The sequence below is a fragment of the Ochotona curzoniae genome, unplaced genomic scaffold (genome assembly GCF_017591425.1).
Source record: "Ochotona curzoniae isolate NIBS_2020 unplaced genomic scaffold, NIBS_Ocur_1.0 contig_908, whole genome shotgun sequence".
NCBI lineage: Eukaryota > Metazoa > Chordata > Mammalia > Lagomorpha > Ochotonidae > Ochotona > Ochotona curzoniae.
The window spans coordinates 3,404,428-3,430,944 of record NW_024466607.1 but is presented as its reverse complement, the minus strand read 5'-3'; the positions used below and the strand labels follow the sequence as shown (position 1 = coordinate 3,430,944).

Below are 26,517 nucleotides of genomic sequence, written 5' to 3'. Positions count from 1 at the left end.
TGACCCATCAAAAGACCACAGTGACTCATCCCACAAACAGAGAACAGATTCCCTGCCTGTGTTGGCAATGGAGATGTTATTCTCTCCAACGCTGCTAGTTTATGGTAGATGAAAACGTAACCACGAAAAAGGAGAAAGTCAATTAAGATGAGACCTAGAGGGGAGCAGATCTGCTGTGCTTCTTTGGTCTCCTTGCATGTACATGGCCCTTACCAAGGAGGGCTCTCTCCTACAGCCTCCACGGGAATACACCCAGGCTGGCTTCAGCACAGCATGAGAGCAAGCTGAGAGTTGGACCGTGGATGACTCACTCCTCACCATTATAGGGACTGAAACAGGGTGAAGCTTAGACAACAACGCCAGGGTTAGTGTCCCAGCCCAGTTTCCTTTAGATTGGGTTAGGGAGAAGGATGTGCGTACAAGGTCTTCAAATATTTGGGCTTCCACTTACAGAAAGTGAGGGCTGTTAATGCTGGTCCTGTCCTTTCCAGGGTTGGACCAGCTCAACAAGAGCAGGCTTTGCAGCTAGTGCTTCTCTGCTTGCACAGTCCGGGGTCCTCAGGAGTCACTCTGATGGAGAGCAGAGAAAGAGAATTCAAAACCAATCTTCAAGTTGAAAAGGAAAAATAAATTAATGAGAATATTCATGGATATGATAAAGAGAAATAGTGATTACCTTTTATTCCTAGAGAAAGTTAATTTAAAATGTGTTCAAGCTCCATTGTACAGCACAATTTTTTTTTTTTTAAATCTGCAAGGTGGAGACACATCTTTAGTAGTGGAGATGACAGTCGGTCCTAGTTGGCTATTGAGAAAGCGGTCATGCCCAGTAATTAGGGGTAGGGAAAATTCCAGAGACAGACTGACCTTGTTTTAGGATACATGCCTTTTTTTTTCTTTTTCTGTGCAGTTGATACCTGGGAGCCAAAAAGACCCATCTGTACTGAATGCTAAGAAATGCATTCTTAGAATGCCTCTAAGAAAATACACTCAATAATAAAAAATGATAACTGGAATTGTTTTTGTTTTCTACTAAATATGAAACTTAACTATTGGAGGCAAGTGCTTGGGATGCCTTTCCGATGGGAATGTTCTCACGTGCTTGCCCTGTGAAAGAAAACAGTTGGTGAAAGCAAAGGAATAGGCATTGCAACTTTGGGTTTTGTTCATGAGTTTAGAGCATGGAGAACGTCTTCAATAGGAGTGCACAGAAGTAGCACTCACGTTGATTTTAGAAGTTGTACATAAAACATTCTGTTACTGAAACTCACATCAGGGGGAAGTGCTGCCTTTTCAAGGTGGCCTTTATGACTGGGGAGGTTTTCTGCAAGAATTCATTTCTGCCTGCCAACCGGGTTCTGGGTAAGGCTCAAAGTGTTGGCTCTCTGAGGTGTTCAAATCCACTCATTGTTTGTGGTTCACTGTTTGCCAAACCCTGTGCTGCAGACACAAAGCTAGAGAAGATGCCATCCTCCACTTTCAGGCTGCTTTTCGTGCATTGTCGGCCCCCAGACCCCAGACCTCAGCCTCCTGGCACTGTAGTCCAGGCTCGAAGCATGTCCTCTTCTCCTGTACCCCAGGTTCTCTATGCATCCTCTTCCCTGGCACAGGAGCCTTTCTCTTACAGCTCCCTGGAGTCCTTCATCTTGTGAGTTCAAGTGAAACCACCTAGTTGGCATACCCCATGTGCAGCTTTACATTGCTGGGGCTGTGTCTCCACAAGAAGCTCTTGCCATCCCAAGTGGTGTCATTTCCTTGAAGCCTTCCATTAGATCTGAGCTCACTGCTGACCTCCCTCCCCAGTGTGTCCAGGATGGCCCACAGATGATGTGCTGAGCAAACATTCCTGGCATTGGCTCAACTGAAGAATGCCCTTCAACCACTTGATACATGTAGACATACAGTGCAAGGAGGAAGCTGGAACCTAAGACATGACTTCGTTCCTGTGACTTGGGGGAGCTGGGTTCCTTTGTAGGCTAAGAAGTGGCAGATACATGTCATGTGAACTTCCATAGCACTGTTTAAGGGGAACTCAAGTTGCAGAGTAGAAATGGCAAATATTAACTATTTTTTGAGGATATGCTTGGATAGCAAACACTGGAAGGAGAGATTGTGGTGCTTCTTGGCATGCCCAGGCAGAGGGAAATACACCCTTAAGATTTATGCTTGCATTTACTTCAAGGGTGATTGCACGTTAAAGGTCAGATGACATATTTGTATATTCTTAGCTACGCTATATTTGCAGTGTTTCTCAGTGGGTTTTAAACTGCAGTGGTCTCCAGTTAGGGCAGAGATAGCATGTTGAAAATAAAAGGCAGAAGACTCAACCTGACACAGACACTTCCAGAATTCCTAAACATTGAACATCGCTGGATACTCTGGCTGTTATGATGGGAAACAAGACATGATTAATTTTTGTGATACCATCTAATAAATTAGTGAGGCATCAATAGTGTTATCAAGCAGGCACTTGAACTAATGAACAATGCCACATGAAAATATGACTCAGGGCTGTTCTCTTCCTGTATTTGCAAGATTAGACTGCAGCCATACAGTCACCTCTAGCTAAAATGCCACTAGGCGATGTGAAAACTGACCTGCTCAGAAGAGAATCAGTTTGCCGACCTGGTGATGATCCCAGATGAGTCAAACTTTTTTTTTTAACTCGATGCATTTTTTTAAATGAAAGTCATAGAATGATACTTGAGAGAGTTGGAAAATTTCCAAACATTCAGATAAAAGATGCAGCTAATATTGACTGAGCTGATGTTGCACACACACTGTTTTTCCCAGGTGAATGGAGGCGTGGTGTGTTGGAATGCATTTTCAAGCCACCTTTAGGGTCTGTCTGTATTTGAACCTGTTTCCTTTAAGTCCCTAGAAATACATGTTTGATCTGGTCTGTGTGGTCAATGACGTCACTGCAAGACGGTGGCTGGTACAGTGGTCTGTACCAAAATTCACTCTCGAATCTGTAACATTCTCCTACATGTTCAGTATCTTTCAACAAGATGGATTTGAACTCAAAACATTTTATGACTTCTCCCTCTGATCTGCTAAATTTACCAGTCTCTTGGTGAGCCTGAACAGGGTGAATCATCTGCTCTTTGAGTAAAAATAACTCAGGCCAATGCCCAGTCCCAAGTATTTTAAGTAGCATATCACAATGCATATCACTGTAAAGCACATTTAAACCTGACAGAAAAGGACAGCATGTGGTTGTGCTACTTATATTAAAAATTCTACTACAGTGACAGAGAGGGAAGAAGCAGCAAGATCCGAGAAAGGCCCTGCAGTGTTGACACCAGAAAGAGGATGGCTGCTCCACGCGGTGAGGCTCTGTCTCCCCAGAGCCCCTCGCCACTGCGTCGTCTCACTGCTTGGAACCCTGGAATCACTACGATCTGAAATCGTCCCAGGAAGACGATCCTGGCTAGCAGATTAGTTCTAAACATCACATCTTAAAAGTAAAGATTGACTTATAATATTTTCATCTTTCTTCCTTTAAATCAAAAGGCATCAACTTAGTATAGACCTAAAGAGAATTTTTAATGGATTGAGATTAAATCTATCATTTTTAACCCAGGGAAAATTCCTTCTCATTTATTCTCAGGCAGCCTCATGTAAAAGGACCATTAAAGTGATGAGCGGCAGTGTTTTGACAAGCCCTCATACTGCAAAATCATGAAATCTCACTGGAATACAGTTATACATTTGCTGAAGAGAAGACTGCCCTACTTAAAAACTAGGACAGATCATGTTGATAGGAAAAAAGGAAATAACTATGTGAATACATTGAAAACTAAAGACTGAGTTACTGGCATCCACCTAAAATCAACAGGAAATAGAATTACTCTTGGAAAGAACTCCTGTCCTGCCTTAGAGTGCTAAATGGATTTTTTCTTAAAAGAGCAATATACTATTTGTATTCAGACCACTTCCCCCAAACGAAGAGGGAACCAAAAGGAGCAGCGACCTCATGCAAGCCCCGTGTTACCCGTGAAAGGCAGAGAGAGCCAGGTCCAGAAGGAAGTCTCCCGCGGTAATACGTCCCTGATGAATTTCCTATCCTAGAATCTCTCCCGAGACGGGTCTCCCTGGGCATTGCGCAGGCGCGATAGGAGGTTTAAAGGAAAGTGAAGCTGAGCCTGTCCTTCTAAGTCACTCCGTGTTCTTCCCATTCGTTTTCCATCCTTTGAGTGCCTTCCATGCCTTGAGTGCAGCTCGGTGAGGGGGCTTGGCACCTGTGTCCAGATACTGCTGAGGTGGCACCCGGGAGACGGTTTGTGCTCAGAGCAGCCAGTCCTTGCATGTAGCTGCTTGTGTCCTGCGGAAGGCATCATTTCCTCTCAGCCATCCTCTGGACATATCCTTGCATGCCCCGGGGTTCCTGGTTCTGTCTAGAGATCTCGGTGGTGCTTCCACGCCCCCTCCTGCTCCCGTGGCATGCATGCAGGTTGTGTTACGTGGAGCTGGAACTGGGGGCCACAGACCACCTTTGACATGGGGACAATCCAAGTCAGTCAACTTTGGCTATTTCTTTGCTGCAACAAAGGAACTTGCCAACCAAACACAACACTTGCGTTTATGAGAGTAGAGTCCTTCATTCTTCCTTTTTTTTTTTGGAACGGACATGTTTCTGGGGATGTGTACATTTCTTTCAATAGACGTAAATCAGAACAAATGGTTTACTCAGCTTATAAAACAACTCCCCCTCCACTATTTTAAGTTTCCAACACTGCTGAAGTATAAAAATCATGCACTTAAAAATAATTTCTCACCAATTGCAAATTTAAAGTAGAGCACGCATCTGAGTGAACAGCACCCACGCTGTGCAGGCACTGCCTGGCCACTCAGGACAGACAGCTGTGCCTACACCCACAGAGACTTTTTCCAGAAAATTCAGCAGGCACAAAACCAAGGGCAGTGGCTGGCACTGAAATATCAAGCATAGGATCTTTGAGATGGATTGACAGGTCATCATGCACAGCTTGCACGGGAACATTTCTCATTCTCAGAGGAGACAAGAACACACACAACAATAAAAATGAGGTTGTTCTCTTACCTTGGTGAAAGCAGTCAAAAGCTATACTGTTGGTGGGAGAGTGTACCAAGTCACAGACTTCTGTACACTCTTTCTTACTGGTGGTATACAGTCTACAGGAAAAGTAAATATACAGCACTGTGAAATACAGGTGCACACAGCAGGACCTCCTGCCAGTATTATTCTTGCTTGCCTTTCGCGAGAGAGGCTGCGGTAGAGCCCTTGGACATGATGCCCCTGCTTGAATAGGGTTAGGGCTCTTTGTAGCCCCGTCCACCACAATTCAGGTACCTCTGAACATGGGAGTGCTGGGGGTCCTTGGACAGGCATGGTTTCCCAGTTTTTATCTGTCCTGTTAAGGAGTTAATTTCTTCCTGCTTCCACCCCTTGTCTGTCAGCCTAGTCCGGTCTTGCTGGCTAGTCTGCGTGGTGGGGAGTTCAGAAAAGTGAAACAAGTAGCAGCATGTGGAGAATGTTAGGGATCCAAACAGATGAAGAAGCAAAACGAAACACAGCCGTAACACACGTGCACAGCCTGGGAGTGTTTTCCAGAATGTTCTAAGCATCATTTGCTGAGGAGGTTTTAGTGCCCACATCCATTTTCCAGCAGTGTAATTTTCTTTTGTTGTGTTTTCTTGTTTTACTTTTTAATCAAACACCTGCTTATTTCGACAGCTCTATTTTATGTAATAATCCCTTTCTTTGAGAATAGCCCAGTTTTCACTTATGTATTTTCTGTGTCAATAATGATAAAGGAAAGACGTTAGAATACAAGCTTAAATTGAAAAATAACTTACCCTATAATTTAGCTGCAAACTGTTGCTCCTTAAATAGATATTTGACCATTCAAGATGTTCACGGGCTTGAACCGGCCTGTTATGTATAGACTGTCTTCCAGGTTCCTAGTTGTCACGTGCTAGAAAGGACTGCGTCGGTTGTTGTCACACCCCCGCTTGTCTCTGGTGCTACCTATAATGCACAGTGCTCCGCCTGTGCCTGGCCAGGCATTTGGGGAGCAGTGGCTTAGAAAATGGATGGTATCTTTAGATAAGGGCGGTGTGGAGCCCCGTGCAGCTAGATGTCATCGTTCTTTACCAAGGAAAGCATGTGACAAGAGATTTCAAAGAAGTCTTCTGGGCATGATTAAGTCCAAATGAAGAAGGCAGCAGTCCTTTCCCACTGATGCCAACAAAGCCATGCCACCCCTGCTTGTCCATTGGCCCTGATAGGCATCACAGTGGCCAGCTGGCAGCCACAGCACAGCCACCCCTGCTCTCATCGCACCTCCACACATTGGCATGAGCTTCTGTCTGAAGATCCACAGAACATAAAGGCTCATGCCTGGTTCAAGATGCAAGGGGAGGGTCGGGGTCCCAGGTACCCTTCACCTCAGAAGAGCACTTCTACTTCCTTCTACTTCCCTTGCTGCTCGAGGGAAGCTGGTGTGTTCTGAGCCTCTCACGGCAGCAGTCTCACTTTTACATGTAGCTGAACTACATGCCTGTGCCCACTGGGCTTGTTGCTTTTCGATCTGAATGCAGCAGGCATCGATCCAACCCTGAATATATCTTATATTGGAAGTCATAGACACTTGAAAATTTTACATTGATGTATATTTCACACAGAATGGAGTGTTTCTCCTTCACAGAGCAGTATTTTAATGGAAGAAGCAACCTAGAGGACAATCGAACTCATTGAGGGGAAGTCAGGCAGTGCTGGGGTGGGACCAGCATGTGCCCACGTGAAGCCAACAAACAATTTCCATTCCATGTAGACACGCAGTTGCATGAGCAGAAGCACAGGTGCACCAGATGGCCAGGTGTAGTGATGGAGCAGAGGTTCACAATGGAAACACGGGAGCGGAGGCACACGGAGGCCGAGAGCGGAGAGCGACGGCGAGCGAGCGCATCTCTGCACTTTGTTTCCCTGTGGCTGTGGCTATCGTCTGGATTTCTCAGACTCCTATTTGACAGAGTCCCTGGGCAAATTCATGGTGTGTGTGTTCCTGCTTATAACAGATGGCTCAAAGTCAGCCATTCGTTATCAATGTTCAAAATGTTAGGGAGACTTTGAGCTCCGTTTGGTTTTAAACCAAACACGACTGCATTTTTTAACATCAGACTGCTTCTGTCTATCTCCCTCCATGGTTTTTCACCAGTGGTTTTTTCCTATGCACTTGGCTATGTTGATGGAGACTGGTTTCCTAAATATAATTGGTATTCTTCATGTTGCTTCTCACATTTGAGTAGCTCTGGGAAGATCTTAAATGATTATCTGTTGGCATTTCTGCCTCATCTCATTGGTCTGCTTTCTCAGCTCAACTTCTTTCCAGACCCATGTTAGTGGCAAATCTGTAGCAGCTATGTCCACTGCACACTCAGATGGAATACGCTAGAAAGAAATCCTTGCCAGCCAAGACACACCACGTTGCAGAGCTGCGCATGCAGGCTGCCCACTGCCACAGGCAGCTGGGTAAAAACTAGTTGCCACGCAGTTAAGTTACCGTTAGCTAAAACCAGCTTGGGCTAGATGCTGCTCTTGGACACACTGTGTCACAGGCACAGGAAGCCACAGTTTTGTCAGTCTTCTTGGGGACCCGTGAGCACCGAGTCAGCAGAAACCCCAATGTTTGGAGGTACGTGAATCTTCCATGTTTCAGCAAATACGTTGCCAAAGGCAATGTGACATTTTAAAGGGTGTCTACTTCAAACCACGTGATCTCGAACGACTTCGAAAGTACAGTCTGGTTGTAAGACAAACAGCTATATTTGATTTTTCTCTCCTCTTTTTTTTTTTTCTGAAATGTTTTTCATGGCTCTACATAAACATCAGAATAAGAGCAGTACAATCCCACCAAAACGTTTTCAAAGCAAAATACCAGATGAGTCCCAAATGCAGTCATGGTTGTGACTGAACTAGCACGATATTTAATTCTTGCCTTAGTAAGACAAGGCCTCTACCTGGGCAGCCTTCTTTGAGCTCAGCCTACTCTCACTGTTGTAGGCAACACAATCAGCAATATTACATGTCATAGCACATTGAACTAAAGCACTCACAAAACACCACTGCATTCTGTACAGGAAGGAGGCTGGCATGCTGCTCCTGCTTCAGGAATCACAAAGAGGAGCTAGCATGGGCTCAGGGATCAGATCTGGGTGTGGTCCAAGTGTTGCTGCTAACTGTGGTGGTGCCACGTGATCTTGCTGAGACTAGACTGCCTCAAGAAGAGGAGCATAAGGCAGTCTGCTCTACGCATGTACTAAGCATGATCTTTTGTAGCAAGCATTCTACTGCTCAATGCCAACACCAAAGGGTGACAGGTACAACTCTTAGTAGTGACATTTAAGCAAACGATACAGTCATTAAACCTGATCATTAAAAGTTAATAACAGAAGTGTTTGAAAGGAATAATTCTTGAGTAATAGAGTGTTTAATCAGTTGTCCACATTCAAACTCCCAGATGTGTTCATTTTTGAAGATGTGCATACTTCCAACAATCATTTATGTTCATTAATTTTGGGAAGCATCTTGTTAAATTGGTGCTGTGTATGCTTGTTGTGTGTGTGTGTACAGTTACTACCTAAAATACAAATGTGATAACATGTCTAAAGATAAAAGGTGATGGAAGAATAAATGCAGATATATTTTCGAATACATGGATAGGGAGATGATGGATACCTTCATGAAATACCTCTTTTTGGGTACAGGTGTGTCTACCTGTTGTGTATAGTGCATTGTTAACTAAAACATCTGTTCAACCAGTCATCCTTCAGGATGTGTGCATAACACATCTGGGTCACTTTCGGGCCTGATGATAGACCGTAGGGTTGTTGCATACGTACCACGGAGTTTCTCTCCTCTACACGTCCGTCCTTATCTCACCCCTAAGGCTTTGCCTTTCACAGAAGCAAATTCTGCTTCCATGGTGTTGGGGGGTGGATAGTTTTCCTGCATGGTGACACTGTTAGCGTGATGATGTCTGGGATATGTACTTATATTGAAGTTTGACTTCAGTGCTTTGTGTCTTTGTTTTTAGAAGGTATGCTTGCTTAGTAAAGGTATGCTTGCTTGCACATTGGTGTAGACTATGTGTAGTAAAGCATCTACACGTTGGTGTGCTGCTGGAAAGAAGCAGTGTTTGTTAAGGTGTTAAAGCTTCCCTCCTGTTGTTAGTAGGCTGGATGGTTCTCTTACAGGGAGTCATTTCCCTCGTAGGAAGGACACAAGGGAAGGGATTGTACAACCTGGCAGGTGTGTGTCAGCTAGAGGGCTTGGCAGTGATGCACAAGAAGCCAAGTGAAAAAGAGGCTTCACACTGTTAAACTCTCCTATAGTTTCTTTCCAACGAAGAGCAGTAAGAAAACCAGGGCAAGAATGACTTAAACTCCAGGGAGCAGAAATCAGCACCAAGGTGACCGAGTGTGGGAGACCAGAGTGCTGACATGTTTACTGCCCAGGAAGGCAAGGACAATCTCGTTTCCTGGAGCACTGTGATGCAGAATGGGAATACGAAAGGCTGTTTACTTACTGTTTGGGTCTACATTTTCGCAGAGTTCTGTCTTGGCCTCCCCGTTGGGTCTGTCACTGGGTTTGTGTGACAGCCGCGATGACATGGTGGCCGCCGTGACTACTGCCTTGAAGCTTCGCTTCCGTTTCTGGACATTGAGTTCAGGATGGAAAATGATGATGTACACTTTGGGCATGTACAGCATCCCGAGCGCCACCGACGCACTGAGGTTCATGGAGATTGTAAGCGTGGTGGTTTGTATGTAGAGCTAGGAGACACAACACACAAGGCACTATCAAAAATAAAATGACCGCAGAGAGAGTCTGGACACTTACAGCGACAACAATACTCACTAGCAGAGGAAACAGCAATGCTTGGGGACTTTGTGACCGAAAAGAAAGGCAAATCAACTCTGGGCATTTACTACGGAGTTGGTGCCTGTCTCAATTCAATGTCATTAGGTAAATCCGTTTTCATCCTTGCCCTGGAGAAGTCTCCTATTTGGAAGTTCAGCTCTGGTCATTAATCAGATTTAAAGTGCTTTTAATCATAATGACAACTGACCATGAAGATCTTAGAAACTCATCATTGTGCATAAGATACCAGGTTTTAAATTCCAGACATATACATAAAAGGGTTAATGTTCTATGGGTTTTTATAGCACAGGGATTCTGCAACTTTTATTTTGAAAAGTCTTCATGCTACTCTCTATATATTCCACTTTACATTTTTTTAAGCGCTTCTTTTCCATACCTACCAAGTAGTGAATTCCATTTTCCTGAGGAAGAAGTCCTTCCAAAGTAATTTAGTTTTTTTTTTTTTTCTCACAAAACATACTTGACAAGAAACCAGGAACTGAGGGTGTTGGCATTTGTCCTCTCATTACAGTGACAAATTGCTAACAGGAGCACAGCGTTGTTTTATGGCATCAAAGATAGTTTGCAAGGCACCCTTAAGAGCTGTCCTGGTCTCCTTGGCATCGGTAGAGAACAGTAGGTCAACCATTGGCTGCTATCCAGTGTGTTAAATCATGACTTGGCCATAAATATAGAGGTGGACTTGGAAGGGAGTGAGTGGTTGTTTCTGCTTGCCGCCTTAGAACTCCCCATAAGAGGAAAGCTACAAACAAGTTGAAGCCCACAGCTCTGCCTTCTTACTTCCCTGATGATGGAGTCTTCCAAGGCTCCATGGTTTGTGCTTTCCTAGTGTTCCTGACTCTCCTGCCACTGTGTTCTTCCTTCCTGACCCTTGGACACGCCATCCTGCCTCATGAGGGCTCCATCCATATTCCCTGTCTTGCAATCTTGACTTTTTGAACCACAGAACCAGGACATGGACTGTTATTCTTTATTCTTCCCCTGTATGCAATGTTTCATCTTTGCCAAAGCTATCCTTGTCCACAGCCTGAAGCCTAGGCTTGTTTATTTGCTATCCACTCACCTAATTATTCTTTCAGCTCATCGGTCTGTTTGTACTGCCATGCTTCCTATCTGGTCATGTGACTCTCTGTTTGTCTCATATGAGGTGCTCAGCTCCTGGAAGGCAGAGCCTGCCTGTGGGGGTGAATTTCTGCAGTGCAGGCCAGTTGCAGCCACCTGATACACATGTGACAGGTGTACTCATGTGCTGCTATCATGGATGCCTTTGTTCCACCTGTGACTCTATGCAAACATGTCCAATCAGACCTGTCGCCTTCTTAGGTATTTCTGATATTTATCCTTCAATCCAAGGCCTCAGTGAAATCCAAATCAAATCTGCCATAGTGTCTGGCTGAGAACTGGGCCAAGCAGGCCTTAATGGCACCTTGAGTTGAGGTGAGAGGCGTTTCATAATTCTCCTGGCATCCTCAAGTCTGAGTAATAAAAATGGAGAATCTGCCTCTTGACAAGGTTAAGGGGAAGGGTGTGTTACCTCCTGACAGATGTTTGCCATGGTGATCTTGCTCTGTGCCTATAGGCTCTTACACAGTCCCCGCCCCTGCCGCCACCAGTCCCTGCAATTCCCCTGCAATTGCAAAGCAGGGGTTGGATGAATCCATGAAGCCCGCACTGCCCTTTGTGCTCTTCCATACCTCTTGGTTTGAGAGCCAAAGGCAGGGGCCAGAAAGATGAGATGTCAGCCTTGCAATGACTTAACATAAAAAGGCAGATTCCACAGGCTCCCTGAGAGTCCTCAGCCATACTCAGCCATGCTGCCCAAGACTGAGCCCAGGGGCCTTGGTCAGACAGTGTCATAGCACTGCCTTGTACCTCTCTGAGCAAAGTGCTGAGGGACAGGAGATGCTGTGATGTGTTTGCAAGCCAGTCAGTGCACGCAGCAAAGCAAAAGCCTGAGCTTAGAGTATTCCACCTGGAAAGATGCTGTGGCAGATTATGGCAAGACTGCAGCTGTCCCAAAAATGGTTAAATAAAAATTAAAATGTTCTTGGAATTTCTTGGGAGCATATCCACTGTGTGTTTTGTTTCTTAATTGGGCTAGCATGCTGATTGACAAGACAAGCCCCAAGACTGTCACCTGTCACTGAGAAGAAGACAATGTAAGGTTCTCCCAGAAAACAAAACAAAACAAAGCAAAAGTTCCCACTTTTCTGCGGTCTGAAGCCAGCTGTTGTGCATCTCAGGAACTCGGGCAGTTCTGACCGGCTCCGTCATCCTGCCTGTCTCTGTTTCCTCTTGGCCCTGACTGAATTTTCGCAAACTATCCTGTTTCAAGGTGGCACAACTCCCCTGCTGCCCTTTAAATTCTTCTTTGCACCTTGTGCTAGCTCCCACCTGGCCAGGACGCGTCTTTGCTTCCCTGTCTTTCCACTGCCCCATGTGGCCGTGATAGTGATAGTGATTGGACACAGGGCGCTGCCTCTGGCCCGCGTGGCCCACTGTGACACCATCAGTCACCCAGCTGCTGACAGCTGGTCCAGATGAGTTGCCCATCCCCAACACAGGCCAGAGGTCTGGAGTGGGGTTCCTCTTCTGAATGCCCTTGACTTCTCTAAATCCTTCCAATGGGCATGTCCAGTCCATTCTCAAGGCCTTCGCACTTAACACCCCTCCTGCCTTTAATGTCTTGAGTTGCCCACCCTTCCTCATCATTCTAGTCTAAAATCCATTCATAGGAGTTTTCTGTGACTCTTAGGTGTAAGTTGTGTCCATTTTTTTATGAATTCTTTTCATCTTATTAATCACAATATGACTGTTCATTGTGCATTTCTTTCATAAATGTTCCTGCTGGGTCCCTGTCACACACATGGGTCACCTGCATTGAGCTCCAGGCTCCTGGCTTTGGCCTGGTCTGCGCTGGCTGTTCTTTGGATGTTTGGGCAGTAACTTGGGGGATGGGAGAGCTATTTGTCCGTATCTGTCTGTCTGTAAGAATTAAAAAGAAAAAAAAAGCAACAGTTGTGCCCACGTACTGAACACTGACTAAAGGACAGGCGGGCAGACCCCTGCATTGTTCTCATTCTCTTTGCTTACAACGCAGTGATGTGGTTACAGAGTACGAGGGAGGGGAAGCCATGCGATGGGTCCCTTTGTTTCTAAGTTTTCCGTGTGTCCAGCATTGTTGTGTAGGGTACAGATATGATTCCTTCCACACAGACGGACAGCTGTATCTGTAAGTGTTCCCGTGTGTCCAGCATTGCTGTGGAGGGCATGGAGGAACAGATTTCTCTGCGGGTAAGAACGGTGTCTCCAATTAGAAGCCATATGATGCTTTGGGAAAGTGCAAGTTCACTGGTTTCTCTTTGCAGTTATGAAATCTGTGTGCAGCAGCTACGGTATTGAGCTGACTTAGATGAAGTAAGTACAGGGAGGAATCAGACTCCCGGACCCCGACTCACGGGCCCCACCCCATTCCACTGAGGAGCCCACGTACAGAACTAGCACGTACTTGGGACGACCCAGCGCTAGGCCAGCATCAGGAATTAGGATTCAATATGCGACCCTGATGCAAAGAGGGTGTTTAAGATGTAAAAGAGTTGGTGGCTTTCATTTGTGTTTCTGCAAACGACTGTTTGTGTCTAAACATCCTCTACTGCTTCTCACTGCAGTCACGTGGAAGGACAGGGCAATGTGCTTCCTTTCATCCTGAAGCTAAGAGCTGAGGATTGCTGTTTAACTTTTATTTCTAAGTGACATATAAAAATCGTACACTTCTATGGGATACCATGTTGTATTCTATGCATCCAACCCATGTAACATCTAATCGGGGTAAACATGTATCAAGCTTGTTTTCATTTGTGCAAAGGAAACAAATTTGCTGTATTTGTTATGTACTGACTTAAGGGCATATGTGGAAACTCTTAAAATTTATATTTTTTTAAAAGAAAGTGCAGTGCTAATTTCTATAGTTCTCCTACTGTATAATACAGCACAAGAACTACTTGTTCCTGTCCAGCTGGTAGCATTCATTTGTTAATAAGACTTTTCTGTCCCATCGAGCCCTCTAATCTTTCCAGACTCTGTGAACCAACATGACATTCTTAAGCTCTGTGAGATGTGTTTTATTTTGAGATTTTGTATGAATAATACCATGGGGAGCTAGTCTTGTCTTTTTCTCTTTTTTTATGATTGACTGATTGAATTTGAAAGGCAGAAGGAGAGAAAGAATAAGAAAGGGAAATATTTTCCATTTGCTGGTGTGCTATCCGATGCTCCCAGCAGCCAGTGCTGGAGCAGGGCACATCCAGGTGCCTGGGCCCCTGCCTGGCTCTTCAAAGTGGGTGGTGGAAGGCTGATCCTGACCGGGTCCTAGGATCCACCTGAGCAGGACACTGGCCTGGAGGCTGCGACAGAACCCTAGACACTCAGAAATGGGATGCAAGTGCTGCAGGCAGGGTGGCCTCAGGCAGCACGACGCTCGCTCTTATTATTTTTTTTAATTTTTTTAATTGTTATCTAATGCATTTCAACTGGTGTGAGGACCTCCCACTTTTGAGGTGTGTTGTTGCAAATTATGAGACTTTTGTGGAAGAACAGTACTTAACTACGTCATTTTATTTAAAAAAAGAAAAAAATCAAAGCACGGACAGTTAGGCTGTTTGCATTGGCTGCCTGTTGTGTGTAGTACTGCAACAAGCATGTGAGGATGGGTGTTTAAGTTTTATTTCCCTTGGAAATTTGACAGAATATATATTTTCAAATATATATTATTTCCAATATATAATACTCTACATACATAGCAGAGGGATTGTTGAATCATAGGATACTTTTAGATATGTTCACAGAAATTTTTGTTTACATGCTATTCAAATAAATAAACCAACAAAGGATTAAAGTGTGGAGGCAGGGAGAGAGAGAGTGAACGGCAAATGTCCACAGTGGCTCAGGACTGGCCAGCCAAACACGGGGACGTCAGGAAGCCAGTTCAGGTGCCGACGTGCATCCAGGGACCCGCCACTCGGCCGTCAGCTGCTGACTCCCAGGATGTGCACTGGAGGGAATGTGGAATCGACAGCAGAGCTGATAGCCAACCCTGGCATTTGTTATTAGAGCTGTGCGACTCTGACCACCCTTCTTGACACTGCTAGATCAAATGTGCCCGACCCCGTCTTTTATTTTTCCGAGGAACGTCATACATTTTCACAGTGGCTATGCTAGTTTACACTAGCAGTGTGCAAGGGTTGCCTCTTGCCCACACATCCAGCGCTGTGACATCCTCTGTCTTTCTAATGGAGGTTGCAGCTTCAGTGAGGCGTGGCCTCACAGTGGTTCTGACACGTGTTGCCCTGGAGATGAGGTTAAGCACCTTTTCCTGCAGCTGTTGAGTATTTTGTGTTTGTTTAAATCTATTGTTTGTTTTTCAGTTTTGGGGTGTGTGTGTGCGTGTGTTTTGGCCTGTCTTGCCCTTGTAAGATACATAGTGTAAATGTTTAGTCCCATCCTGTAGGGTGTCTCTCCACTCTGCTGGTCACGCCCTTGCTGTGCAGAAGCTCCTTAGTTTACTGACTTCTCTGCTGCCTGTCTCTGCTTTTATTTGCCGTGTTTTTGAAAGGTATTAGAAAGAAAAACAAATAACAACAACAAGAAACACCTCTTGCTAATTCCAGTGTCATGAAGCACTATCCCCATGTCTTATAATAGGAGCAAAGTTTGCCTTCTGAAGTGTCTCATTGATGCGGAGCTGATTTTTGCACAGGTGTAGGTGTGTGTGGGGGGGGGGGTTGTCTGCCTGCAGATACCCAGTCTCCCTGTCCTTTGTCCAGGACATCGTGGCCACCTCTGTAACACATTAGCTGCCTACAGGTGTATGGATTTACTCCAGTGTCTCTATTCTTTTCCATTTGTCCTTGTGTCTGTTTTTAACGCCAACACCAGACTCCGTTAGGTTTGTAGTGTGTTGCATTGTATTTTTTCCTCAAGATTTCTTAGTTCATTCAGTATCTTTGAGGGATCCCGGCACATTTATTAGTGCCTTTTTTCTAGTTTGGTAAATAATTTGCCAATTTTTTAAGGATTACATTGAATCTGTAAATTGTTTTGAGGGGGCTGGTATTTTATTGTTACTGAATCTTTGAGTTGTTGGCCATGGGATAGCTTTCCAATTCTATGTCCTCTGAATTAGAAGTGGACTCAAACCAACAATACCCTGATATGGGGTTCTTGTGTTATAGTTGGTGACTGAGTCCGTGGCCCTGCACCTCCGGTTTTGGGGGTTCTTGTGTTATAGTTGGTGACTGAGTCTGTGGCCCCTGCACCTCCGGTTTTGGGGGTTCTTGTGTTATAGTTGGTGACTGAGTCCGTGGCCCTGCACCTCCGGTTTTGGGGGTTCTTGTGTTATAGTTGGTGACTGAGTCCGTGGCCCTGCACCTCCGGTTTTGGGGGTTCTTGTGTTATAGTTGGTGACTGAGTCCGTGGCCCTGCACCTCTGGTTTTGGGGGTTCTTGTGTTATAGTTGGTAACTGAGTCTGTGGCCCCTGCACCTCCGGTTTTGGGGGTTCTTGTGTTATAGTTGGTGACTGAGTCCGTGGCCCTGCACCTCCGGTTTTTGGGAATAGTGCATCATCCTCAGACATCGGGTGGAATTGAACAGTCGAGGCATCTGGCTTGGGGCTTTTCCTTGATTTACCCTGACAACTCATTGATCTGTTAGGCATGCTGAGTTTTTCATAGCTCCGTCTTGGCAGGAATTTGTCGTCTTTTTCTGATCATTACATAGATTGCTGTATAATCGTTTCCAGGAATCTGATAGAAATTTTGTATTTCTGTCTTGCTAGTTTTAATGTCTCCTTTCTAATGATATTTGTAACTTCTTTCTTTGTCTCCTTAAGACTGTAAACTGTTTTTTTCCCCCAAATCACTAACTCTCTATATCTCACTTGTTTGTATAGTCATTTAAATTTGCATTTTATCTGTGATTTTTTAGCTCCTTTCCTCCTTCTAGTTTTGGTTTTATTTGTGCTCATTTTTCTGAATTCATTAATTGCAGTGTTACAGTCCTTCAGGATCTACTTTTTGTTATAGAATCAACTATTATAAACTTCTCTCGTATTACTATTTGTGTTGTATCCCATAGAATTTGGGATGTGTATTCTATTTTAATTTATTTCAAGAGATTTTTAGATATCTTCCTTAATTTCTTCATCCACTAGTGGTTCAGGAATAAGGTGTTTTAATTTCTACATGTGTTAGTGGTTTGTGAAGTTTTCTTGTTCCTGGTGTGGCCAGAAAAGATGCTTGTCCCTTTTCTTGTTCTCAGTGTCCTCCCCTTCCTTCACTGACTGTTTGGCCGACTTGTTTGAGCTGCCCTAGGGAGCATGCCATGTGCTGTTGGGGAGAGTGTGTCTTCTGCAGCTGTTGGATGGAACATTCTCTAGATGACTAAAAGGACAACCAGTAGCACAATTGAGTGGCACCATAATTTTTTATTATTATTACTTATGTGTCTGGGTGATCTGTCCCTTAATTTAAATGAGCTGGAAAATCTCCTACTATAATTGTGAGGAAAGCCTGTATCTTACTATTTGCTTTCTCTCTCTCTGTATGTGTGTGTGTGTATAATTTCCTTTTGCTTTTCACTTGTACACTGACAATCCTTGCTTTGTTTTATTCTATTTGAGGTCAAATGCATGGGAGGTGATAGATTAAATCATCCTTTCGCCTTGAGCCATTTTGTGTCCTTTGAGATGAGTTTCCTACCAGCAGCGTAGAGATTGGTTTTATTTTGTTAATGATTTTGATTGTTCTGTGCTTTTATTGTAATAATGCAATGTCTCAGTTAAGTCAGACCCAGTCACTGATAGGTAGGGTTTTATCACCAGCATTTTGATGCTAGTATTCTAGTTTTTATTGCAGTTTGTTTTGTTTGGGGTCAGTGATTTTTCCCTAGCACTCTGATTTCTTGCCTATTATTTGTGGAAGTGTATTCCAGGTTTTGGCTTTGTGATTTCCATGAGGGTTTCAAAGCACACACTTTTGCTTTACCCTGTACTTTGACAACAAAGCAACTTGACATTGGTGATAAAGAAAGGAAAAAGTTTCTCAGGAATCAAGAGATAAGAAATAATCGACGCTCGTGCTTCATTCCCAGCATTTTGATTTTCTATTTTAATTCTTCATGTTAATTAACGTGGTCATTGCTTTGCTAATGCTTTGTTACTTATTCCTTGTACTGAATAAGTAAATGATTTCTGGGATCCATTTACTATTGTAGGACATGCTCCATATTTCGGTAGAGCTGCTTCTGGTTCTGAATGTATGCTTCCGCCACTGGTGTCTTCTTTCTGCTTAACATCTCTCAGGATGGAGAGCTAACTCGAGATCTGCCAGATAGGTCTGGGGGTGTTAGATTCTTTCAGGTTTTGCTTGCAATTTGAACTTTCATCCTTGGTAAAGTAAGTTGTGTAGTTTTCTTGGGCTCAGGATTCTTGCCTGGCAGTTCTGCGAACGTCTCAGCGCACTCCCTCTAACTCCCCAGGGTCTCCGCTGAGAAGCGTGCAGACCCGGGCAATGAGAATTGTGGATATGTTCTTTCATTTGTCTTGCAGCTTTACAAATCCTGCTTCCCTTTGGCATTGGGGAGATATGTTATAACTTTGAGTGGATTCTGAATGTAGCCCCCCAAGCCTTGCAGGAGCTGGAGAGATGTGTTTTTCCCTATATTTTAGATTTTTTTTCTGCTATGTTCTTTGAATATTCTTGATACCACTTAGGGATTATCTATTCCTTCTAGGACCCCAGGTATTCCAATATTTGTTCTTGTTAGCTCTGAGATCTATCTCGAGCTCTCTTCATTGTTTTTTCTTTTGTCTCCTGTGACTGTATTTTCAGTCTGTGTGCAAGATGAGTGTTTTCTTGTGTTGGATTTCTTTGATTATTTCTTTTGTATTCTGAGTTTTGCTTAGGCTATTCTTCATTGGTTCTCAGTGTCTACCCAGAGTCGATTGCTTTGAAACTTAATTACCAGTCTTGTATACTTGCCCCAGGGTTTGCTGTTGGAGCTCAGAAAGCGAAGGAATGCAGCAAGGAAAAGGGACCATGGCAGGGGGGAATGCCAGCTCTGAGCAATAGTGAGTAATTCTGAGTCTCCTGGTGGGGAGTGAGAGATGAAAGCTGACACACCTGACAGTTGGCTTCCAGGAGAGGCGGAGCACGGCGAGGATGCAGCAGAACAGGGGGACACGCAGTCTGAGAACCCTGGCAGCAGCTTTTAGGCGAGTAGTTTGTCCAGGTCACTTTTCTCTCAGTGAAATGGCTAGAGCTGTATTGAACCTGACTTCCCCAAAGTATTAATACTCTTTTAAAAAAAACCCTATTTGCAAGCACATTTCATTTGGTCAGCTCAGTCTTTGGGTTTGAACGTCTTTCTCTAGAACTTGCACTGTCACTCCAGCACTCAGCATTCATCTTACTTGCATCCTTTTTGTTCCATAATTCACACTTGGTGTCCCCCAAATCCCTGGGTTTAGGGAAATGAGGCAGCCCGGGCCTGAAGGGCTACACTGCTCCTGAGGCAGGTTTGGGAGGCCGCCTGCAGCACTGGCTGACTATGATTCAACCTCAGAAGCATCTGCACCCGGGGGAGCCTGCGTGTGCTCAGTCATTTCCTGTGTCCACTGGGTATTGGACTTGGGGCTGTATTTTCTGAAGACAAGACGAGCAGGGAGGAATTTTTTATTTTAATCACAACCACCCTCAATGATTCCATTGTTGAGTGCTTGGCATTGAGGCCTTGACAATGTGAACTGCTGTTTCTTGTGTGAGCCACAGCTCAACCTTCCAGCATGTTCACACTCAACAGTCCCTGCATGGGAGCCAGTGCCAGGACCCCTCCTCAGAGACGCAGGGCAGAGGCCCCGTATGTAGACAGCTCAGCTCCCCTACCTGGGCTTCCGTGTCTTGTTCCAAAGCAGGAGCTCTGCCAGTTCATTCTCCAGCCCAGCCAAACTGGCATGGAGAAGTCTATAAATAATTTTAGCCTCTTGAATGGCACGAGAGCAGAGGGGCTGGTGAAACAAACAAGTCACCTGGCAGCTCTGGACAGCAGATGCATCCCTCAGAAGGGGCTGGCGATGCCCTGGGAGGCCAGAGCAGCACTCCCTTGCTTCCTAGCTGTGGGCTAGAGGGCCCATGGGCCACTGTCAGGGCCTTACGGATTTCTCTCACTGGCATTTCTAAGGTTTGATTCAAACACACACGGGGGGGGGGGGGCGGGGAGGTCCAGTGTTATCAGGCCCAGCCTTGGGCTCCGTGAAACCCCCTGTGTGATGTGAGCTTAGGGTGCAGAATGGGAGGGAAGCTGCCTGCCTTTCCCCAGTTCTTCAGATGATGGCACTGCAAGCAGAGTGGCTGGCGGGGAGCAGGATGAGGGGCCAGGGTTCTCTGTTCTGCCCGGTGTCTTGCTGTAGTGTGTGGAGGGCTTCTCTGGTATTGTGGCTAAAGAGGTAACTGTTCTGGAAGCCATGGGGAGCATGATGCTCACTCTCGCAGCATGCATCTGAAGCTGGCTTAGGGCCAGAGCTGCAGCAGGCACTGGGAGAAGATTTTCCTCTTTGAGATGGAGACCTTTCTTTTTTTTTTTTTTTGATCTGTAAAGAGGATTATCCAAAAATGTCCTTGGTTGGTTAGTAGGCTCCCTGCTCAGAACACAGCCATGGCTTCTCACTTGTTCCCCATGTGAGGCAGGACACACCGGCAGCGGGACTGTGGCTGGGTAGGAGGAGGAGTGGTTCAGGGGGTGGTCGCCTCCCCCAAGCTCACAAACACACACTGGGGCTGAATGAGCGCACAGGAAGCATGGTGTGAGAGGCCCTAGTTCCTTGCTAGCACTGACCTCAAAAATACCATTTTGAAAATGATCTTCTATTCCTTCAGGAGGATGAAAGATCTACATTTGTTGAGTGAGCCGCTCATCTAGACACATGCATTCAAAATCAAATAATGCAGGACAGAACATAAAAACAAATAACTCACCCTGTAATTAAGGTCTCGGATTTTGCGTGTGAAGCCTAGATAATGATGTGCTATAATCATTATAAAAATAACAATCTATTATCACCACTATGAAATTAAAAATTATTACAGCATTCGTGTTGGCATGGAACACCTCTCTTTGTTAAGAGAACACCCCCTCCATGCCTTACTTTTTTTCCTAACAGTAGAATTAAATTTGTGTGGAAAATTACACAGGCTGTATTATATGATGTGGGGTAATTTGGGGAAGGGAGATGGCAAGCAGTTGGATTTGCTCAGTCATCTTCTGTCAGCATGTCAAAACCCAGTAGAAGTCTGACATATAAAGAATGTAGTCAAGTGAAAACAGGCAGGCCCAGGGGGCTGTGCGTTATGCTCAGTGTCTGGGTGCCTGCTGCATGCGCCCATCTCTGCTACCTGCAACTACTGAGCAAAACAAAGATGCATACCACCTCGCAGGAGACAAGGAATGTGGCTCTTCTCAGAGCTTCTGGGAAAAGGCTATCTAACCACCCTGACCCAAGGGTCTTATGAAGTCTTCATTCCATCTGACCCAGAAATGGGCCTGATGGAGAGAACTGGGTGTTTGGGGCACATACCCAGTGCCAAGAGGCCTCATTTGCAGAGATTCAGGCTGTTGCACCCACTGGTGTGAGCTTTAGCTAGCTTGTCTGATGCAATCCCCCTGACTCAGGACCACACTCCCTAGCCTTCAGCAGGTCCTGTAAGAAACTCTTTGGGGCTCCACTCAGGCCATCTCCTTGGAAGGTGACACCCTGTGCATAACATTTGGCTTCTCCAGTCTTCACAACAGAAGGAACCCAGGGAAGATTAGCTTCTTCTTGGTCATTTTGGCATCTCTTCTCAGTCTCATCTAGCAAAAGTTTGCTGTTAAAATTTGGCCTCTGGTTTTCTGGATTCCTCTCAAAAGTATATATACGTATATACCTAGTTTATGTACAGTGTTCTTTCATGTCAATGTTTACAATAGGAAGTGTATATAAAGTCATAGAAAGCCATGAAGGGGTTTTGTTAACTGATTTGTTAGAATTCCTTTGGGAATTCCCAACACTGTTAAAGGAGCCAGAGGTGGCAGGTAGCACTGGAGGTCCCCACTTTTCAGAATGTGCCCTGGCAAGTTTCCAGGTGCGCTGTGGGGCACGTGAGCACTGCCACAGGCTGGTACTCAAGCAGAGTGGGTGGCCTAGCCACATAGCTTCCTTCTTCCTCAAATACACACACAGCACAGTCAAGCATGTGTAAGAACAGCCCACCCTGCTCCCCTCAAGTTCCTCTCTCCCTTCATCTAGTCCATGTAGACGTAGTGAGATGATCTGCTGCAGGTCAGGACCGTGTTCTACCTCTGTAAGCAACCAGTGTTGATTCCCAGTGCACAAGTCCTGAGCCAACCTCAGCAGCAACCCTCACTTGTCCCCTACAGATGTCTTGGCCATCACTATAATAGGAATGGAATAGTGTAACTGATATTTGAAAGCTCCATTGTCTTTGTGTTGTATCTTCTTTCAGATAGGTGGCACTGCTTCTGTAGCTGGTCTCTTCCGGTAGCATTCTTCCCCTTATGTGCTCTGTCCTGTAGAATGGTCCCCTGATCATTTTCCTCACAAGCCCGTGTCATCCCTGGTTGAGCACACTGAGCAGTAGGCTTAGGAGGATGTGTTGAGTCAGTGGACGAGTTTAGGGAAAGAGGTGCTTCCACAGAAGTGGGAAGAAAAGGGGAGAGCTTTGTGCCCATTCTTCCTAAGAGGAAGAAGAGGGCAAGATGGAGGCCGATGAAGGAAATGTCCAGTTTGCCCTGAGTATTTGATTTGCAAATTGGACTAAAGTTGTCTTTCCAGGGTTATTGTGGGCTGGCTGACATACTCGAGTCCTCTGTCTATGTATGCACCATTTTCCACTGAGCAGCTCTTACAAAACTGAGTGTAGGCCCAAAGGAGGCCACAGCAAGGAACATGAGGGCAAGGCGCAGACCTGGACAGCACCTTGCCCCGTGACACAGGCACCACGTGATGATGCAGCCAGCATATGCAGATGCGCTCCCTGCCTTAGCAAATAACCTCTAGCATGAGGATGGCTGGTGGAGGAGGAGAATTAGAAATGCATATTTTGGAGTGAATATTCTTTGAAAAAAAACCTACAGTTTTCTGTCTGTCAAAATGCAGATTTTTATTTACTTCTTGAAAAACTCTTGTATACATGGATTTCAAAAATGGTTAGAGTTCACATGACACCCCAAACAAATGCTACTCTAATTTCTGGACAAGACTAGGTGTGGAATTGCTTCTTATAGGCAAAGAAAGAACGTTGGGCTTTAATTTTGCCTGCTTGGGGGCTAATGACAAAACATCACAAGCTCATGTTTGAACCTGTGTGTTGCATGACAGTAACAGGGCCCATCTCGAAGCTGCGTGCCAAATTTGACAGGATTATAGCTGCACAGAGGTGGCCAACAAGTGGCCAGGGTCCACCCTAGTGGTCACATTTGAAGAAGGGACAAAGCTAAACGTATCACAGGCATGGGGATGTACCCGGCCATGACAACTGCGCGGTGCATCAGCTTGGGAAGCTCTTCATTCGTTCAAAACCCAGAGGGAAAGAGAAGTAAGATTCTGAGCATCCCTTGACCATGCGTGTGAGAGCGCTACAAAAAGACCTGACCTGAAACAACCACTCCCACTCCCATGCGATGACAACTTCAGATAGCTTCTCAATGCAGGGATCAGTGTGGTAACACTGCACCCAGTGTTCTTCTAGACAGCAGAAGGCTTTGGGCAGGAGAGGAAAATTGGGGTCAGACTGAAGAAGATTACCACCTGCAGGGGCTAAATGGGAAGGCTCACGGCTCAGTCAGAAACACCAGGGCTCATTTTCCACTCTCCCTCCCAGGAGCACACAGGACCACCCTGCTGTTGCCCGCGTTGTATTTTGGGAGCCAGGTTCAGATTTCCTGTCTAGTGGTGTTGTGTGCAGTACAGATTGTTTAATTTTCATGGTTATTTTTTCCTAGGCCCTGACCATGTGGAGCTCAGCTTTGCTGCAGTTTGCATCTCCTTACAAGGACTGGGGAACCCAAGACCAGAGAAGCTGCCTTTGGTTCTTGAGGTATGATTGGAATAGTCCATTTCACCCAGTAGTATGCAGTGCTTGTTGGGGGGCACGTGAGTGCAGAGATAGTCAGGGACACGATAAAGGGCTTGGAACCCCAGCTGTCTCATGCCTGACATTGATGCTGAGTCCGCTGGAACAGTGCTTCTGCCCCTGGTGGTTGTGAGGGAGAGGAAGTGAGGAGAGCAGCCACGTGAGTGAGGGTGCAGAGTCCAGCAGACGGCTGGTTGAGGGAGATCTCAGGCCAGGAGCAGTCAGCATTAGGACCTGACCCAGAAAAAAAGAAACCATTTTTTTCTGTAACTCAAGGAGATGAGATTGCGTGTGAATGGAGTTGAGGGAAAGCAGGTGGCTGTGGACAGGAATGTAGTATCCTTGGAAGCAGCCAGCCCAGGATTGGGCAGAATGCAGCCCGATGCCTTCCCTACGAGCTTTCTAGGCAATGCTCCGTGCCTGCAATCACACAGGCTACAGGCTGGCGACCCTGCAGCACAGAACCTCAGGAGGAATGTTACCAGCTTCACACCCGGGAGAAGTGGGGCAGGCAGAGAAAGGATGGCAGTCAGTGGACCCCACATTCTGCTCAACGCCAGCATGACACAGCTGGTACATTGTCTCTCAGATGGGTCTGTAAGCGGTGTGCCTTGCTTCTGATGGAAGCCCTGTTCTGTCCAGTCCTGCTGCCGTGCTTCCCACTGCTCTGTTTCCCAGGAAGGTGCGAGCCTCTGACAGCCGCCTCTGCTAAAGCTTGATGAAGAAAGCGTCACACAGGTCTTAAAAATTGCCTGCAAAAAATTGTAATTCTCATGGGCTGTTTGCAGGATAACCATGCACACTGCCCTTTCTGATGTTCCTGCAGTTACCTTTGCAAGGATCAAAGCAAGACACCAAGATCAGAGACTTAGAAATAAGGAGTCATTTCAGCATGTGGTTAATATTCTAGAAACTGATTTAATTATTTAGATAACATATTTATCTTATCCCTTTTATCAAGTTATCTCTGGCGAACTATATATCAAATGGTGACCAGGGGCTCACTGAGATGAGGTTTGTGCTATCTGAACTATTTCTGTAAATCACATTATTGAAGGGCCTGTAGTCAGATCGGCACATGCTCATTCTTCCTTGGTGTGTTCGATTGCCAGCGTGGCCATCACACGCACTTCATCCCACTTTAGAACCCTTACATGGCTCATGAACGGCATATTACAGTCCAACCGTTTACTCTTCAAGGTCAAGTGTGGAAAAGCAAGACTGTAGCTGACCTATGACCTGGCCCCTTACGTGTCCACTCCATTCCCTTTTCACTGAGGGGGCAGAGGACAGGGGAAGGGGCACTGCTTCGAGGGTCCATGGCCAAAGATTCTTTTTCTCTCCTCTTGAACATGTAAGCCATCTAGGCACCAGTCATTCAGTGATTTAAATGGCAATAATTATATTAATGGGCTTGTTCTGTGGTACTTTGGGGTTTATAAAGTGCTTTGCAGTTATATTATCTCTAACCTCTGCCACACAATCCTGCATAGCAAGTGTTATTAGTGTCCTCTGGCAGTTAGAGAAAAAAGCAAAGCTTTACAATCAGGTTTGTCACTCAGTGGTGAGAGGGATGGTTCCTGCCCTACAGAAGAGCATGAATCGTCCATAGGAAAAATCATAAATGAGTTACATGGATATTGGGAACTGTAAGCTATTGGTAAGACTATCATGTTCCCCCTTGTCAGCAAGCATGTCTGGGCACGGCTACCCCTTTCTGGAGTTGAATAGGAAAGACCTCCTTGAAGCAGAACAGGGATATTCCACTTGGCCCAGTCTCATTGTCCCTCCGGCTGCATTGTCTGTGTCTTTCAGCTCCTTACAAGCCGTGTGGACATGTGCTTTGCAGTTAGTACTCTGGAAGCATAAGCAAAATGAAGCAAAGAGAGCAGAGCTCTGGTCCCAGGCCTACCTCTGCTCTGTGTGTGGCATCCAATGTATCGCAGACAGGATCACCTGCATTATGTGCAAGAACCAGGGACAGGATGTCCTTCAGCCACAGTGTGCTGAAATGCAAGCAAGTGTTCTGAGCAGGGAGTTTCGATTTACCTAGCCTGCCTCTGTGGAGTCAGGAAGCATTAGGGAACGTGGGGAGTCGGGGTCTTTCTGCCCGTGGATCTTTGGTGATTCTACGTTAATCATGGGTGGTCATGTTTGCCTTCTCTTCCTCAGTTGAGCATCGTGAGACTTTCCTCTCCTGCTCGTTTGCAGGTGTTCAGTGACTGCCACCACCTTTTGTTACAGGGTTCATCAGGACAGTGAGGAGGATTTGCTCAAGCTCTCCAAGTCATGAACCCCAGTGCTACTCAGGTGGGTGCTCTGGGTACTCAGTAGATGTTGGAAAGCCTGATCTTGCTCAGGGGATCTTGCCTGTTGGGAAGACTCATGTTCTAAGCAGTCCTGTG

The 26,517-nt window shown here is 45.6% G+C and overlaps 1 protein-coding gene across 2 annotated transcripts in view; it reads right to left on the bottom strand.

Annotated features, from left to right (window-relative positions):
• GRM7 (glutamate metabotropic receptor 7) overlaps positions 1 to 26,517 on the bottom strand; it is a 548,127-nt gene that overhangs the window by 40,091 nt on the left and 481,519 nt on the right. The window contains exons 9-10 of one of the 2 annotated variants that reach the window (XM_040995106.1): positions 9,573 to 9,819; positions 5,065 to 5,157 (exon numbers count right to left, since the gene is read on the bottom strand). In XM_040995106.1, the coding sequence (XP_040851040.1) occupies positions 5,087 to 5,157; positions 9,573 to 9,819 (318 nt within the window). In that variant the 3' untranslated portion in view covers positions 5,065 to 5,086. Of the gene's footprint in view, positions 1 to 5,064; positions 5,158 to 9,572; positions 9,820 to 26,517 lie in introns of those variants that run through there. The other variant, XM_040995108.1, reaches the window with a different exon arrangement.